Source organism: Dipodomys merriami, unplaced genomic scaffold, assembly GCF_024711535.1.
Source record: "Dipodomys merriami isolate MVZ:Mamm:240054 unplaced genomic scaffold, mDipMer1.0.p SCAF_4, whole genome shotgun sequence".
NCBI lineage: Eukaryota > Metazoa > Chordata > Mammalia > Rodentia > Heteromyidae > Dipodomys > Dipodomys merriami.
The window spans coordinates 16,219,591-16,234,518 of NW_027205603.1; the positions used below are offsets into that span (position 1 = coordinate 16,219,591).

General features: G+C 47.4%; 1 protein-coding gene across 1 annotated transcript in view; it reads right to left on the minus strand.

The window, feature by feature from the left end:
* Nucleotides 1-2,851: 2,851 nt before the first annotated feature.
* Nucleotides 2,852-14,928, minus strand: part of Chrm3 (cholinergic receptor muscarinic 3) — a 355,617-nt gene continuing 343,540 nt past the window's right edge. Inside the window, exon 5 of the mRNA XM_069990606.1 lies at nt 2,852-6,001. Coding sequence (XP_069846707.1) covers nt 4,210-5,982 — 1,773 coding nt within the window. The 5' untranslated portion in view covers nt 5,983-6,001 and the 3' untranslated portion in view covers nt 2,852-4,209. The remainder of the gene's footprint in view (nt 6,002-14,928) is intronic.

The window sequence follows — 14,928 nt, forward strand, 5'->3', positions numbered from 1 at the left end:
ATTTCTCAATGAAATGTCCTGGGCTTTGAATCACCTCCATCAGATAATCCCAGTCACCCCACCCTGACTGATTCTGGGGGTGTCCTTGGTCTCCCCATAGCCTTGGCAACCCCCCTTCCCTCCTAGAGGTGGTTTAGGGTTGTGCTGTCCCTCAGTACAGCCAGGCCTCCAGTCCCGCTCACCGGCTGCACTGAGAGGCTCACGTCGCCCGACTCCAGAATGGGAAGTGTGGTGGAGACAGGATGCTGGAGCTCCGGACCTGGGCATCCTTGCCTGTTTTCTGGACCTGGGCATCCTTGCCTGTTTTCTGGACCTGGGCATCCTTGCCTGTTTTCTGGACCTGGGCATCCTTGCCTGTTTTCTGGACCTGGGCATCCTTGCCTGTTTTCTGGACCTGGGCATCCTTGCCTGTTTTCTGGACCTGGGCATCCTTGCCTGTTTTCTGGACCTGGGCATCCTTGCCTGTTTTCTGGACCTGGGCATCCTTGCCTGTTTTCTGGACCTGGGCATCCTTGCCTGTTTTCTGGACCTGGGCATCCTTGCCTGTTTTCTGGACCTGAGCATCCTTGCCTGTTTTCTTTCTGAATCTAGACCTAGTGTATCAAGGAGAGAGTAGAAATGGGAACAAGGTAGCCAAGTCCAGGCTGGTTAGAGAAGCAGAGGGTGATGTGAAGAACAGAGAGGCATGGGGTAAAAAATGGGCCAGAGAGCAGAGTGGGGCAAGCAGGGGACCAGAGAGCGCATGTCCTGTCTCCTGGAAGGACCTGGAAGATGGCGGGTGGAGAGAGAAGTTCTCTATGTGTGTCTGTGTGTGGTTTAGTTTAGGTTTGATTCATTTCCGGTTTCAGTTAAAGAGGACAGTCCTGACATCCCTGAAGACCTCATTTATGTGGGATCTTCGACTCTTAAGACTGAGGCTCTCTCTCTCTCTCTCTCTCTCTCTCTCTCTCTCTCTCTCTCTCTCTCTCTCTCTCTCTCTCTCTCTAGTGGATCTTCTCTAAATGCTGAGCACATTTTCTAACATTTCTGAGACCTGTCTCACTAATGTCCACTTCGGAGCACTCATTGTTGTGCCGGGCGCTGGTGGCTCACGCCTGTCATCCTAACTACTCAGGAAGCTGAGATCTGAGGATCACAGTGCAAAGCCAGCCTGACTGGCAGAAAAATCTGAGAGACTCTTATCTCCAATTAACTATCAAAAAACCAGAAGTGGAGGTTTGACTCAAGTGGCAGAGCACTAGCCATGAATAGCAAAAGCTAAGGGACAGTGCCAAGGTCCCGAGTTCAAGTCCCAAGACTGGCACAAAGAAGAAAACCAAATACTCAAGACATCTTTAGTTAAACTTCTAAACCTTTCCTATTCCTAAGAGTCCTTGTGGCTGGCTTTGCTTCTCCGAAAACAACCCAAGAGTTGGGCCTACCTGTGTATCAACAGGGCATGAGGTGATGGTGATTAGAACAGCTCTCATCTGTGGGTCCTAACAGCAATAACCTAAGGAAACCAGCAATGGGAGAGCCTGGTCTTGGGTTTATTTCTCTCATGAGTATCATAAAAAGGCCAAGAATTAGGAGATAATTATGCCTAAGTAGGAGCCTAATTAACCCTTGATGTTTTGCCCAAACTTGGAGTTTGTGTTAAAATTGTTGGTTCCTCACAGACAATTATTATTATTATTAATCATCATCATTCTTTTTAAAATGCAGGACTAGCCCTTTGGAGAGAGAGGCAGGGTGGAAGGGCTCAGAGATGGGAATTACTGATATACTGGAAGACTTGGATAAACATTCACATATTTATTAGTGCCAGGCCACGTAGAGTAATAAAATATAGATGCAGTTGCTTACTAGATGCTTCACAGTGGATGACATAACATTCTATCATTTATTTTACACATTAGAAAAAGAGTCTCTGTTTTTTTTCTTATTCTTTGGTTGAATGTGGGTCAAAAATTAAAAAAAAATAATTCCCAAACCCCTTTGTACAACTTCTTAAAGATAACAAAAAATCATAAAATTATAAGGAAAAAATCATTCTTACAATTATGCTGATTTGCATTTTTTCCCCTCTCCTTTCAATGTGATCTGAAATATAGGAGGAGGAGGGGGAGGGTTGCTTTGTGAGCTCTGATCAGGTGACCTACAGGGTGATTTGAACCATTGGTGTCAAGTGACATGTGACCTTTTCTTACCCCAAAAGGGTTAGCTAGTGGTGGAAAGCAACAAGGTGACACGTTTCTCTTCTTGGCCATACGGGAAGCTCAAGGGATGCAATTCGTAATTAAAGAATCACGTTGAAGGACACCAGGGCTGAAGTAGTCAGGTTTATCAACATTAAATAAACACTTGGTGAAATATGCATAAATAGTCTTCATATAAACATGACACATTAAATAGTTCAGATACATACACACAGCACGGCGAAGACGTCCACGGCTGTATAAGTTGTCTGTAAACACCACCTCACACTGCGTACAAAAGCAGCTTCGGCCCCAGCTCTGGGTTCACAACACAGATGCCCCAGCACAAAAGGGACAAAGGGAAGAGTTCTCCCCAGCCCTCCCCGCCCCCCCACCCCGCCCCCACCCCCATCCCACACAGCCCCAGCAAAAGGAGAAGAGGGAATCCCAACAGTACAGCAGCAACAACCACAGCGAGAGAAGCAGCGCCCCCCGACCCCAGAGAAAACCTTTACCCCTTGGGTCAAGTCAAAGGACAATGCAAAAAATCGGTTTGCGAAACAGAAGGAAATCAATCTATAGCCATACGTTCCCAAGTGCAAAAATGTTTCCGCCCCCCCCCTACCCCAGAAGACACAAGCCTTCCTACACCCCCCACCCGCCCCATTTCGGGGTGAAGATTACACAGTGAAGGCCCCCTGCCCCTGGGGACAGGAGGAGGTAAGGCCTGCTTTCTTTCTAGAAGGTGCTAGGTAGCAAGAAATCAAATATAATACTCTCCTTCATTTCTCTCACGATTTTTTTAAAATAAATGATCTTGCTTTACCCTATAGATTGCCATATACCACATTCAGAGGTGATTATTAATTTCTAGCAGTTCAGATAGCAGAAATCGTGCTGGGTCGTTACTCAGGGCCGTTCTCACAGGAAGGACTGGATTGCAGCACATGGAATCGAACAGTTAATTCTGTGAGCTCAGGGGCCCTGGCTCAGCTCTTAGGAAGGAATGACCAACACAGGAGATTGCTTACACGGAGTCTGAGCTAGCCCAGGAGGTACCCATCCGTTCTGCACAGACCTGTGGAGGACCTGTGGTGGCTTCCCACTGTACGGTCCTTGGGGTGCTTGGTGTAAAGGAGCCACAGTGGCGAACATCATTCAACTGGGTTGATTTCACTTTTATATGGTATTAGGATCCTCGAGAATTTCAGTTACCAGAGTACTGAAAACAGATATTGCAGGAATGACCAGCCCGTCGAATTATTTCCCGTTACATTATATATACATCGTGTGTGCACGTGCAGTACTCACACACAGATATGTATACATAGGCAATTTTATTGGTACAAAACTTGAACTGCACAAAACAAAACAAAACAAAAGAACAACAGTACTCTGCAAGAACCAAGTCCACAAATAAAGAGTTTTAACAACACGCACGGCCAGAGGGGGAGGACGGAAGCTCTGTTGGGACAAGAAGGTTCGGCTGGGCCGTGGAGGAGATCATTTTAGGACCACAGAGCCACCAGTGGGCTCTGCCGGACGCAGGGTCAGGATCAACACGCGAGCCCCTCGGAATGCCTGCGGCGGCTGGCAGAGCGAGACTCCTCTGTGACGTCAGAGCTCACGGGACCGAGAGGACCCAGTGGAATCGACCCGAGTGGAAAATCAGGGGTGGGAGAGCGGTATTGCTTTCCCCTTCAAGAAAGAAACAAAGTCCGTTTCAGAACAAATTCCTTTATATTCAGTAGTATGCTCTCTCTCTCTCTCTCTCTGAATTGATATTTGACTTTTTTCTTTTAAATATGAAAACTGACTTATTCAATGCATCAGTAAACAGGCAACTTCTTTTTCTATCTTGGTGATAAAAAAAACAACAACAAACAAACAAAATGCCACCACCACATTCTGAGGATCACCAAAGTTGCCCTCTCCCCCACCCCGAGCCTCATTCCTCGCTCAGGATTGTGGGTCGACCCCGTGAGGTTTCTTTTGATTTTGTTTTGTCACTTGGCATGGACGTGTTGTGTCTCTACAAGGCCTGCTCGGGCCCTCGCTTGTGGAAGAGGACAGACTGTCTCTGCTGATACTGCTGCTTGCGCCTTTTCCTCTTGTCGCATTGGCAGAGCAAGAGCATCTTGAAGGTGGTGCGGAATGTCTTGTTGCACAGGGCGTAGCACACGGGGTTCACTGTGCTGTTGATGTAGCACAGCCAGTAACCCAGATTCCAATAGGTTTTCGGGATGCAGCTGTCGCAGAAGGTGTTCACCAGGACCATGATGTTGTAGGGCGTCCAGGTGATGATGAAGGCCAGCAGGATGGCGCTCAGGGTCTGGGCTGCTTTCTTCTCCTTGATGAGCGACATCCTCTTTCTCTTGGTGATCTGACTTCGGGTCTTCAGAGCAAATCTCTTGGCCAGCGTGGCTTCCTTGAAGGACAGAGGTAGCGTGGCCGTGGTTTTGCCCACCGAGGGGTTGGGATTGGAAGTCTTGCCTTCGTCCACGGCTGACTCTAGCTGGATGGGCAGCTTGGAGAAGCCTTTGGGAAAGCTGTCGCCATCATCCATGCTCTCCTGGGCCTGGAGCTTGGTGGCGTTCTTCTCCACGTCCGCCGGCCCCAGCTCTTGGCGGGGGCCCTGTAGGTTGTCGGAGGAGGGGAGCTTGGTGGAGTTGAGGATGGTGCTGTGGCCAGGTAGCTTGAGCACAATGGAGTAGATGGCTCTGGTCTCGGAGCCGGAGCCGATGTCCTCCTCGTCGGAGGAGGCCGAGTTCTCCAGCGAGGCGGCCGCGTCATTGTTGTTCCAGCTGTCGCTGCTGCTGTGGTCCTGCTCCATCTGCTCCGAGCTGGCCTTCCAGCTCTTGCTGGTGAACCAGAAGTGGCAGCGGCCGTACTTGCTCCTGCCCGAGCACTTCAGGCTCTGCTGCTGGAGATCGTAGCTGCTGCAGCTCCGAGAACTGCCCGTGGGGTGGACGAAGCTCTCGGCCTCGGCCTCGGTCCCCGTGGCCTGCAGCCCGGCCAGCTCTTTGGTGCGTTTCTCAGTCTCCTTATAGATCCTCCAGTATAAGATGGTCATGATGGTGACCGGCATGTAAAAGGCCGCAATGGCCGTCCCGAAGGTGATGGTGGGCTCGCTGAGGAACTGGATGAAGCACTCGCCCGGGGGCACTGTTCTCTTCCCCACAAAGTACTGCCAGAACAAAATGGCCGGAGCCCACAGCACAAAGGAGATGACCCAAGCCAGGCCGATCATCACGCCGGCGCGTTTGGTTGTTCGTTTGGCCCGGTAGGTGAGGGGTCTGGTGATGGAGAAGTACCTGTCGAAGCTGATGACCAGGAGATTCATGACAGAGGCATTGCTGGCCACGTAGTCAATGGACAGCCAGAGGTCGCAGGCCAAGTTCCCCAGCGCCCAGCGGTTCATGATGATGTACGTGGTGAACAGGTTCATGGAAATGACCCCGATGATCAGGTCGGCGCAGGCCAGGCTGAGCAGGAAGTAGTTGTTGACCGTCTTCAGCTGCTTGTTGACCTTAAACGCCACGATGACCAGGATGTTGCCGATGATGGTCACCAGGGCCAGGAAACCAGTGAGTAACGCGATGAAGACCACCTGCCAGACGGTGTGGCCTCCCAGGGGGTCGGCCGCCGTACCGTTGGGAGAGGAGAGGTTCTCCGACGCTTGAGAGACGTTGTAGCTGCCAAGGTGAGGGAATGTCCCGGGGGACAGGCCTGCATCTGAGGGGCTGGGGATCCACGAAGAGTTGGGGAACAAAGGTGAGGCCGAACTGTTACTGTGCAAGGTCATTGTGACTCTGTGACATAGTCTGCAGAAACAAGAGAGAGACAGAGAGAGAGAGAGACAGAGAGAGAAAGAAAGAAGACGGAGTTAGGGAAATGGATGTCTTTTGTTGGATATTTTCTTTTCATCACAGACTTTGAAAGACACTGGGGAATTCCCCCTCTCCCCTCTACCGCTGATGGCTAGATCTCACGCAGCCCCACGTCATCAAGGTCATTTACTTCTTTGAAGGGCAAAGCATCTAGGCCAAGTAGAGATTAAGTTGTTCAAGATAGTGGTGCTAGCTGGTGGCCTGAAAAATGGTACCTTTCCCCACATTCCTAAATATGTTGCATGAAATGCTGATATTCACCAAGATAGAACCTTTAATGTGCTCTTATTTGCATGTTCAGACAACAGTTATTCAACATAGGGATACCCTCATGCTACTTGATAAGTGGACTTGATTTACATGTGTTTCAAGCACAGGGACATCTGCCTGTCTGAGCCCTCGGACGTAAGTAGCGCTGAGGCTCACAGGAACGAGCGAACATGGTGGAGGCACGAGAGAAAGCGTGTGTCCGTCAGCTCACACTGTCCCTACATGGTTGGAAAACATCATGAGCTGGTTTCTCGTGATGTTCAGGAACGTGCTAATTTTCTTCTAGACTCTCCGAAGACTTTTATTTTCCCAGTGTTTTGTTCACTGTAGCAACAAAAACATTCCTGGGTGCTGTAGGTAAGTTTCCTTCTCCTTTGCTGGGCTGGCCTTGAGAGGGTGTTGGGTGAGTAGGAACGGAAGGACTGAGGGAATGGCTCTTCTCTGTGGTTCAAAGCAAATTCCTTTCCCATCAGGTGGTGGATGGATGGGGCTCCAGAGCTCAGACAGGAAGGACAAAACCTGGCATGGGTCTGCTACAGGCACATGGGAATTAGGAAAACTTTTCTTTGTGTCAGTCCTGGGGTTTGAACTCAGGGCCTGGGTGCAGTCCCTGAGCTTTTTTGCTCAAGGCTAGTGCTCTGCCACTTGAACCACAGCTCCATTTCTGGCCTTTTTGTGGTTACTTGGAGATAAGAGTCTCATGGAGTTTCCTGCCTAGGCTGGCTTCAAACCATGATCCTCAGATCCCAGCCTCCTGAGTAGCTAGAATGACAGGTGTGAGTCATCGGCGTGTGCACACACACATACACACACACACACAGGCCATAGCCCTCATCCACTGCAATGTCTACAGACACCGCCACACATACACACATGTGCATACCACCACCCGCACACATACACACATGCACACGCATATCAGATCTGGTTTTCAACATCAAATGAGTGTATAGCTATTTTCCAAGCCACTTGATCATTTTTACTTCATCATAGTTTGGAATAGCTATACAATCTACCTATTAAGTTTAAAATGCAAGCGTTGATGTGTGAATTAAAGAGAAAACTCGATCAAGTTGTACCACTAATGGTGCTGCTCCACTCTGTCTAACTGCTCACCATTTTTTCCTTAATGGTGTCCTAGGAAATCTTTGATTCTCAAATAAATAAATACTGAGTAAATACGTAAACAGGTTGTAATTAAGGGTGTGCTACATAGAATGACAGCATGGTTTTACTGACTGTCGGTACTTATGGACATAGTCACAGTTCTATACATATACATATATCATACCCAGTGCATAGTCCATTGTTTGAACACCAGAGCAGCAGACATTTGAACATTCATATTAGGAAGATGGGGACAGGGAAGTTGCTCAGTAGTAGAATGCTTGCTTACCAAGTTTGAGGCCCTAGCTTCTGTCCCCAGTATTGCAAAAATAAATAAAAAATAAAGGCAAGAGGCATGTATAAAATAAAAAGAAAAACCCTTGAGAATGCAAATAATTTGAACACACTGAAATTAAGAGAAATTGAAGGGTAGTTATGAGAAATTGGCCCTTGTTCTCCTAATTATGGAATAAAAGTTTTATGTGATTATAAATCTGTGAAACATATGGAGGACTGCTTTAAAAAAAATTACAAAATTATAAAAGCTCCATGGTGGAAATGAGAGGGAATGCGTTTAGGTTGGTTTCGAAGACCAAAAGCAAGTGAAGCACTCTAGGGAGGAAGAATTCTGAGACAAAAAAGGTTTTATTTCTTTTAAGCCATCCTGGCAGAAACAATTCTGGGGAGGGACCCAAGGCACTCAATTAGGAACTTTTGACACAAAGCATAAATCACTTCACCCTGCTAGAACTCTAAATTCATTCTACTTCTACTGATGAGTCTTTGACTGTGGGAATCCCCCCTCCCCCTCCTCCTTCCCCCCTACCAAAAATAAAAAGTTTTTGTAGTTTGCAACCACGATGTTTTAAGAGATCAACAACCTAGAGCTTCTTCCTCATTTGGAATCCTGTATATGCCATTTACAGGATTTTTATTTTGGGGGGAGGTGGGATGGGATGGGAAAATCCGTCTTTGAAAAGGGTCTGTTTTGTGTCATAATTCCTGACGGAATACTACAGCTGAAATGTCCTTTTTCTAGGCCATCATGGTCCAGTGGGTGGAGATACTACATCTGGCCACCAGGGGGTGAAGTAGACTCAAAGAAGGATCTGGGCCAGATAGCCCGGGAGCAGCAGGCTAGACCCCAGGCCAGGGAGCTGGCTCAGCTCAGCTCAGCTCAGGCCAGTCATGCGGCGGGTAGAGGATATCAAAGCATCACCTTCAAACGTGTCTTTCGAGGGGATCAAACTTGTGAACTCAGTTCTTGCTCATTCCTCTCCAGCGGCAAGGATGGAAGACCTTACCTAATATGGTGCAACTGCTTTAGTTGAGAACAAAACATTTCCAAACGCCAAAACTGGGGTAGGGTGGAGGATGGGGAGGGGAGAAAGGGAGGGAAGCCCATTCCATTTCAAAAGGAGAAAGCTTGTTTTTAAAGAAGTCGACGTTGTTCTGCGCTGCCTGTCTGGCCCTGCCTTCCCTAAGCTCTTATTTGATCTGACAACAAAGATGTAGTTTTGGAAAGATTTCTCCTCTTCAGTCCTGCTTATGCTGGTAGCCTTGGATTTTAAAAAGGGTGTGCTATTTTTTTTAAATTAAAAAATATCTTTAAGTCGTTGTACAAAGGAGTTGCTGGTTTCGCAAAGGAGTTCACCAAGACAGTGCTTCTTGATCAGTCTCCCCTTTTCATACCCTCCCTCCTTCACCCCTTGCATTGTTTTTCTTAATTTTGTAGTACAGACACTAAATTCTTGACTGCATTCCTCCCATCTTCTCTTCTTCATTTTTCTATCCCTCTCCCTTTAGCCCAACCTCCTCCCTTGCAAGGACCTGTATTCTGGTGTTTATTTTGCTGGGCTTTGACTTAGTCTTTCTCAGAAATTATACTAGTATGCTCTCCCTAGAGTCTACCGTGTTTCATTTAATACTTTTGTAACAACTTGCATCCCGCCCAATGTGTTTACTTCTAGACTTAGAGGCTAGTGCTAGCTACCACAAATCAGGAAAACCAATAGCGTTATGCTCTTTAAGTAGTTGTACAAATGGGAGTTGTAGTTTATAAATACAGTGCATCTTGATCCACATCCTCACCCGCCCCTCCCAACCCACCACCCCTTCCCTCACTTTTCTTAAGTTTGTAGGATGTGCATTGAATTTGATACTGTGCTTTTATTTTAAAAACAAAACAGACTAGTGACAATCTGCATTAACATTTTCCAAGTCTACAACCTACTAGCATTTCTAAAGGTATGACATGAAGTGCCAACCAAACCTGAAACTTTTATTTATTTATTTTGCTGATCCTGGGGCTTGAGCTCAGAGCTGGGTGCTGTCCCTGAGCCTCTTTGTGCTCGAGACTAGCGCTCTGCCACTTAAGCCACAGAGCTACTCCTGGCTTTTTCTGAGTGGTTTATTGAAGAGTCACATGGACTTTGCTGCCTGGGCTGGCTTTGAACCATGATCCTCTGATCTCAGACTCCTGAGTAGCTAGGATGACAGGCGAGAGCCACGGGTGCCTGGCTGAACGGCTCTTTTTCAATATCAGAAGGACCCCTTCACTCGCAGTCAACTTAGGTTCCCAGCAGCTGTTCTTTCCTAACAAAGAGGGAAAATGTGCACCTGGATTTTCTTTTCCTGAACCTTCTAAATGTATTGATTACTCTTGGATATTCTGAAGATGTATTTATTGTTACTTAAAGTTCGGGTGGTACAGGGGTTTGAACTCAGCCTCACATGTGCTAGGCAGACACTGTCCCACCCCTGCTACACTTCCTGAGGAGGCACAGGGACTGGGGATGAAGGCCACAACTGGAACTTGAAGGGACTGGGGCCCAGGGCTGGGGCTCCTAATGCAGCTATAGGAATGCTGAGAAACCGATGGGGACATTGTCAGAACTACCCCGGTTGTGGGGGCTGTGAAAAGAAAGCCGAGCCCAAAGAAGAAAGCATGCCATGGAGTCTGTGGAGTCAGAGGGGTGTCTGGCTCAGGGCGGGAGGAGGGAACTGGGGAGCACAGCATCCCCACCTCACAGGACGGGGCTGGGCTGCTACAGAGAAAATGAGCTCTTGGACCAACCTGGGCTTTTCCCCATGTCTGTCTGGTGAGAGGCCTTCCCCAGGAAAGCAGGCATCGCTTACAACCGGCCGGCTCTGTAATTGCTCTTTGCTTCCACTCAGTTTTATCCTCCATCATACACAGGTGACATTTACACACCTGCAGCCCCAGGGCCTCAGGGGAGATGCCAGTCAGCCAAGGAAGGAGTCTTACCTCAGTTTTTTTTTTTTGGGGGGGGGTCAGTCATGGGACTTGAACTCTGGGCCTGGGCGCTGTTCCTCAGCTCTTCATCTCAAGGCTAGTGCTCTACCACTTGAGCCACAGCAGTACTTCTGGTTTTCTGGTGGTTCATTGGAGATAAAAGAGTCTCACGGACTTCTCTGCTCGGGTTGGCTTTGAACTGTGAACCTTAGATCTCAGCCTCCTGAGTAGCTATGGTTACAGGGGTGAGCCACCAGTGCCTGGTAAGTCCCTACTTCCAGAGACTTGAGGTGACTTGGGAAAGCTGCAGGATGCTCAATTTCCATGCCAGAAAATTCAGGACAAAAATACCGTTCCCTTCTCATGTGGATTCAGTGAGATCTTAGCAAGGCTTTTGAGATGATCGCCAAGTAGGTGCTTTCCAAGTGGTTTCCTCCTCTCTGCCCATGGCCCATCATCACAGCCCAGGTCCCTAGGATGCCAGCAAGGAGGCAGTGACCATGGCAGCAGCCTGCGCCAGTCCCTGCCTCATCTCCCAAGCATATGCATTGGTGTTTTCCTTTTACTATGAAGTTGCAAATCTCTTAAGGACAGTGATAAAGGTGTCTTTCTTTGTTTTGGAGACTTCAGTTCCCAAATCTGTTTTAGAATCCTTGTGATTGAAATACAGGAGATCGGCCTGGCACTGGTGGCTCACGCCTGTAATCCTAGCTACTCAGGAGGCTGAGATCTGAGGATTACAGTTCAAAACCAGCCCAGGCAGGAAAGTCCATGAGACTCTTACCTCCAATTAACCACTCAAAATAGCCAGAAGTGGAGCTGTAGTTCAAGTAGTAGAGTGTTAGCCTTGAGCAAAACCGCTCAGAGACATTGCCCAGGCCCTGAGTTCAAGCCTGTGAGTTCAAGACTAGCAATAAACAAACAAACAAACAAACAAATAAATATGCTGGACATTGGTGGCTCATGCCTGTAATCCTAGCTACTCAGGAGACTGAGATCTGTAGATTGCTGTTTAGAGCCAGCCTGGGCAGAGAAGCCCATGAGACTCTTATCTCAAATTAATCACAGAAAAAGCTGGAAGTGGAGCTATGGCTCAAATGGTAAAATGCTAGTCTTGAGCAAAAGAAGCCCAGGGACAATGCACAGGCCCTGAGTTCAAGCCCCAGGACTGGCAATAAATAAATAAATAAAAATATGTTGGGCACTGGTTGCTTACACCTGTAATCCTAGCTACTCAGGAGGCTCAGATCTGTGGATTGCGGTTTGGAGTCAGCCTGGGCAGAAAAGCCTGTGAGACTCTTATATCAAATTAATCACAGAAAAAGCTGGAAGTGGAGCTATGGCTCAAATGGTAAAATGCTAGCCTTGAGCAAAAGAAGTCCAGGGACAGTGCCCAAGCCCTGACTTCAAGTCCCAGAACCAGTACATGCATGCACATGCATGCACACACATGCAGAGCAGATCTTAGTAGACAAAATGCTTACAGGATGGGTACTTGGCTTTGTTAATGATTTCCACTTTTTTTTGTTCTTGGAGAAGCAAATAAGCCAAGGAAAACTGTGGTTTCCCTCAGCAATATGAAGACAAAACCCTTTATGACCAAGATGAATTCTAGTGCAGAAGAGAGATCCTCCTGCAGGCTAGCTGGAGATTACAGGCACACAGCAACTCACTCGCATTACAAGTCCTGGTAGGATCCAAACCCTTTTCTAGATATTTACTCATTTAATCCTTATAAACCACATGAAGTAGGGACTATTATGATTTCTGCTTGGAGTGGGAAGGAATCAAAGCACCCGGTGGCTATCAGACTTATCCCAGGTCAGCGCTCACTCTAAATGCAGACTCAGTGGGCCAGCTCCTCCTCACTCCCGGCCCTAGCAAGCAGATATGCTACAAGCAAGCAGACAGTTCCCACAACACCTCATTTATAAACTTGCCGCCTGTTCCCTTGCCCAGAGGTAACCACTGGGAACAGTTTACTTAGCAAGTAAATATTTGCTAGGCCAATGGATATGTTCTCCCAAAGTCTGTTCTGAAAAAAAACCCCAAACCAATAGTGTATTTTAAGCCCTTCTTGTATGTGTATGTACACACACATGTATGCACTGTTCCTCATGTGTACATGTATGAAGTTGGTACAAAACTGTGAGTTCAGTCAGTCATTTAACTGTCAAATGAGAAAATAAGAGGTGCAGAGGGGTTCAGAGCTTGGGCCACGACCACATAGCTCACAAAGGACAGAGTTTAGGGGTGAACCAAGCCAGAGGGCTCCTAAATGATCCCCACATTCTCTGTCCTCTTCCTCCTCTCTCCTAACAATATGTGATGGATGCTGATTCCATAGGGTGCAAGTACATCTTTATGTCTCACTCATGTTCAGAGGAGCCAAAACCATCAAGAGGGATTGGCCAAAATTCAACAGCTGGCACATCATGTCCTTGGCAAAAGCAGAATTTCCAGGGTAGCGGCACACAGGAGACATTGCGTGCAGTGGCGTCTCCTTTAAATAAGATATGGCAGAACTTGGCACCCTTGAGTCCAATACAAATCTCTAAGATCCTTCCAGAAACAAAATGGCTGCTTTTGGGGACCAGTCCTTGCTCTAGCTGGCTGAGCGCATTTGCAGGGAGTGAAGGCCCGGCGCTCAGTTAGGTCCTGGTTCCCATAACTCACTGCTGGGTAGAAATCCAACCCCCTGGGCACCGCCTACAGATTCTGATGCAGCACTGGAAGGATGAGGAGCTTACGTGGACCATTTTGACTTTGAAACCCCCAATGTGGAGGGAAGCTGCAGGTTTTGATGAAATCAGAAAGCATTGATGAAATTCGTGAGGTCTGATACACAAGAGATGTTGTTATTTGCTGAAAGAGGAGTACAGAAAGTTGTGAGAATCAGGAGCAAACTAATAATAACATATATATTCTGGCACTGTCTGTGCTACTAAATACTGGGAAACAAGGATTTCTGGAAATGGAGTAGAAACTGGAGCTCCTGTCACCTTGAGCTGGCTCTATGGGATTAAAAACAAGGAGACAAAGGAACCACACAAAACAAACAGTATGGATCTGTATTCTGGAACATGAGATAAATATGATTGAAAAAATTAAATATGTAAAGTATGAAATCAATACAAGTGGATTTATTCAGATAGAAAAAGAAATCATCTGGGGGTTTATAAACCAAAAAGGGGAAGGAGAAGGAGGAGAAGAGGGAAGAAGAAGAAGAAGAAGAGGAAAGACAGGAAGGAAAAGAAGAAGGAGGAGAAAGAGAAGAAGGAGGAGAAGAAGGAGGAGAATGAGGAGGAGGAAGAGGAGGAAGAGGAGGAAGAGGAGGAGGAAAAGGAGGAAAAGAAAAAAAGAGGAAGAAAGAGAAAGATAATTACAGGCTGAATGTTGAAATTTGGTGCCTAGATTTATTTTCAGTGTCCCCATCAAACTGCAAATCATGTGTCACAGATTCACTTCTTGGCTGGCACAATGTTCTTGACCTAGAGGGCCCCTGTGCTGGTAACAAGTAGGTATGATGTCTCACCACAGCCCTAGGGGCCAAGAGGGCAGGGCAAGAGGAGAAACAGGACCGGCAGGTAGCAAGGAGGTGCAAACTGACAGCCGTGTATCCCAGTTACCTGGGCTGGTGACCTCACCTTCTAATTCTCATATTTCTCTTTCCCTGGATACCACATATTAAGTCTATCACTCAGTGGCTGGGATATGTGCAAATATTACGAACTGTTGTATCTTACTAAAGGTGATGTGCCCCAAACACAGCCCAGAGGGACTATCTACAGCGGAAGGCAATCTTCTATGAGGGAATTCTCTTTGCAAGTGCCAACTCCTGGATTCAAAAGATTTTAAAGTCTTTATGATGCCATGTCCCATCCATCATGTAGTAGCTGAGATTGCATCACTGCATGGTGCATACTGTTAAATTTTTCTATGCAAGGGTGGGCACCAACTCTGCCTGTAATTGGCAATGCCCACCACACACAGATTACCTACTATGTGCCGTTGCATAGGTGGCTTCTCTATATGAACCTTTCATTATAACCCTGTCAAGCGGAGAGGGTTCTCAGTGTCTTATGTCTGAGGACACCGGCTTGTGGAGCTGAGAGCAAATGTGCCCAAGAGAGAAGTAGCAGCATTGGGATAGAGACAGTGAATGTCTGAATTCTCCATTACAGGCCTCTCTGTGTCTTCTTCCTACACTCCAGCTGGCATGGTGGCC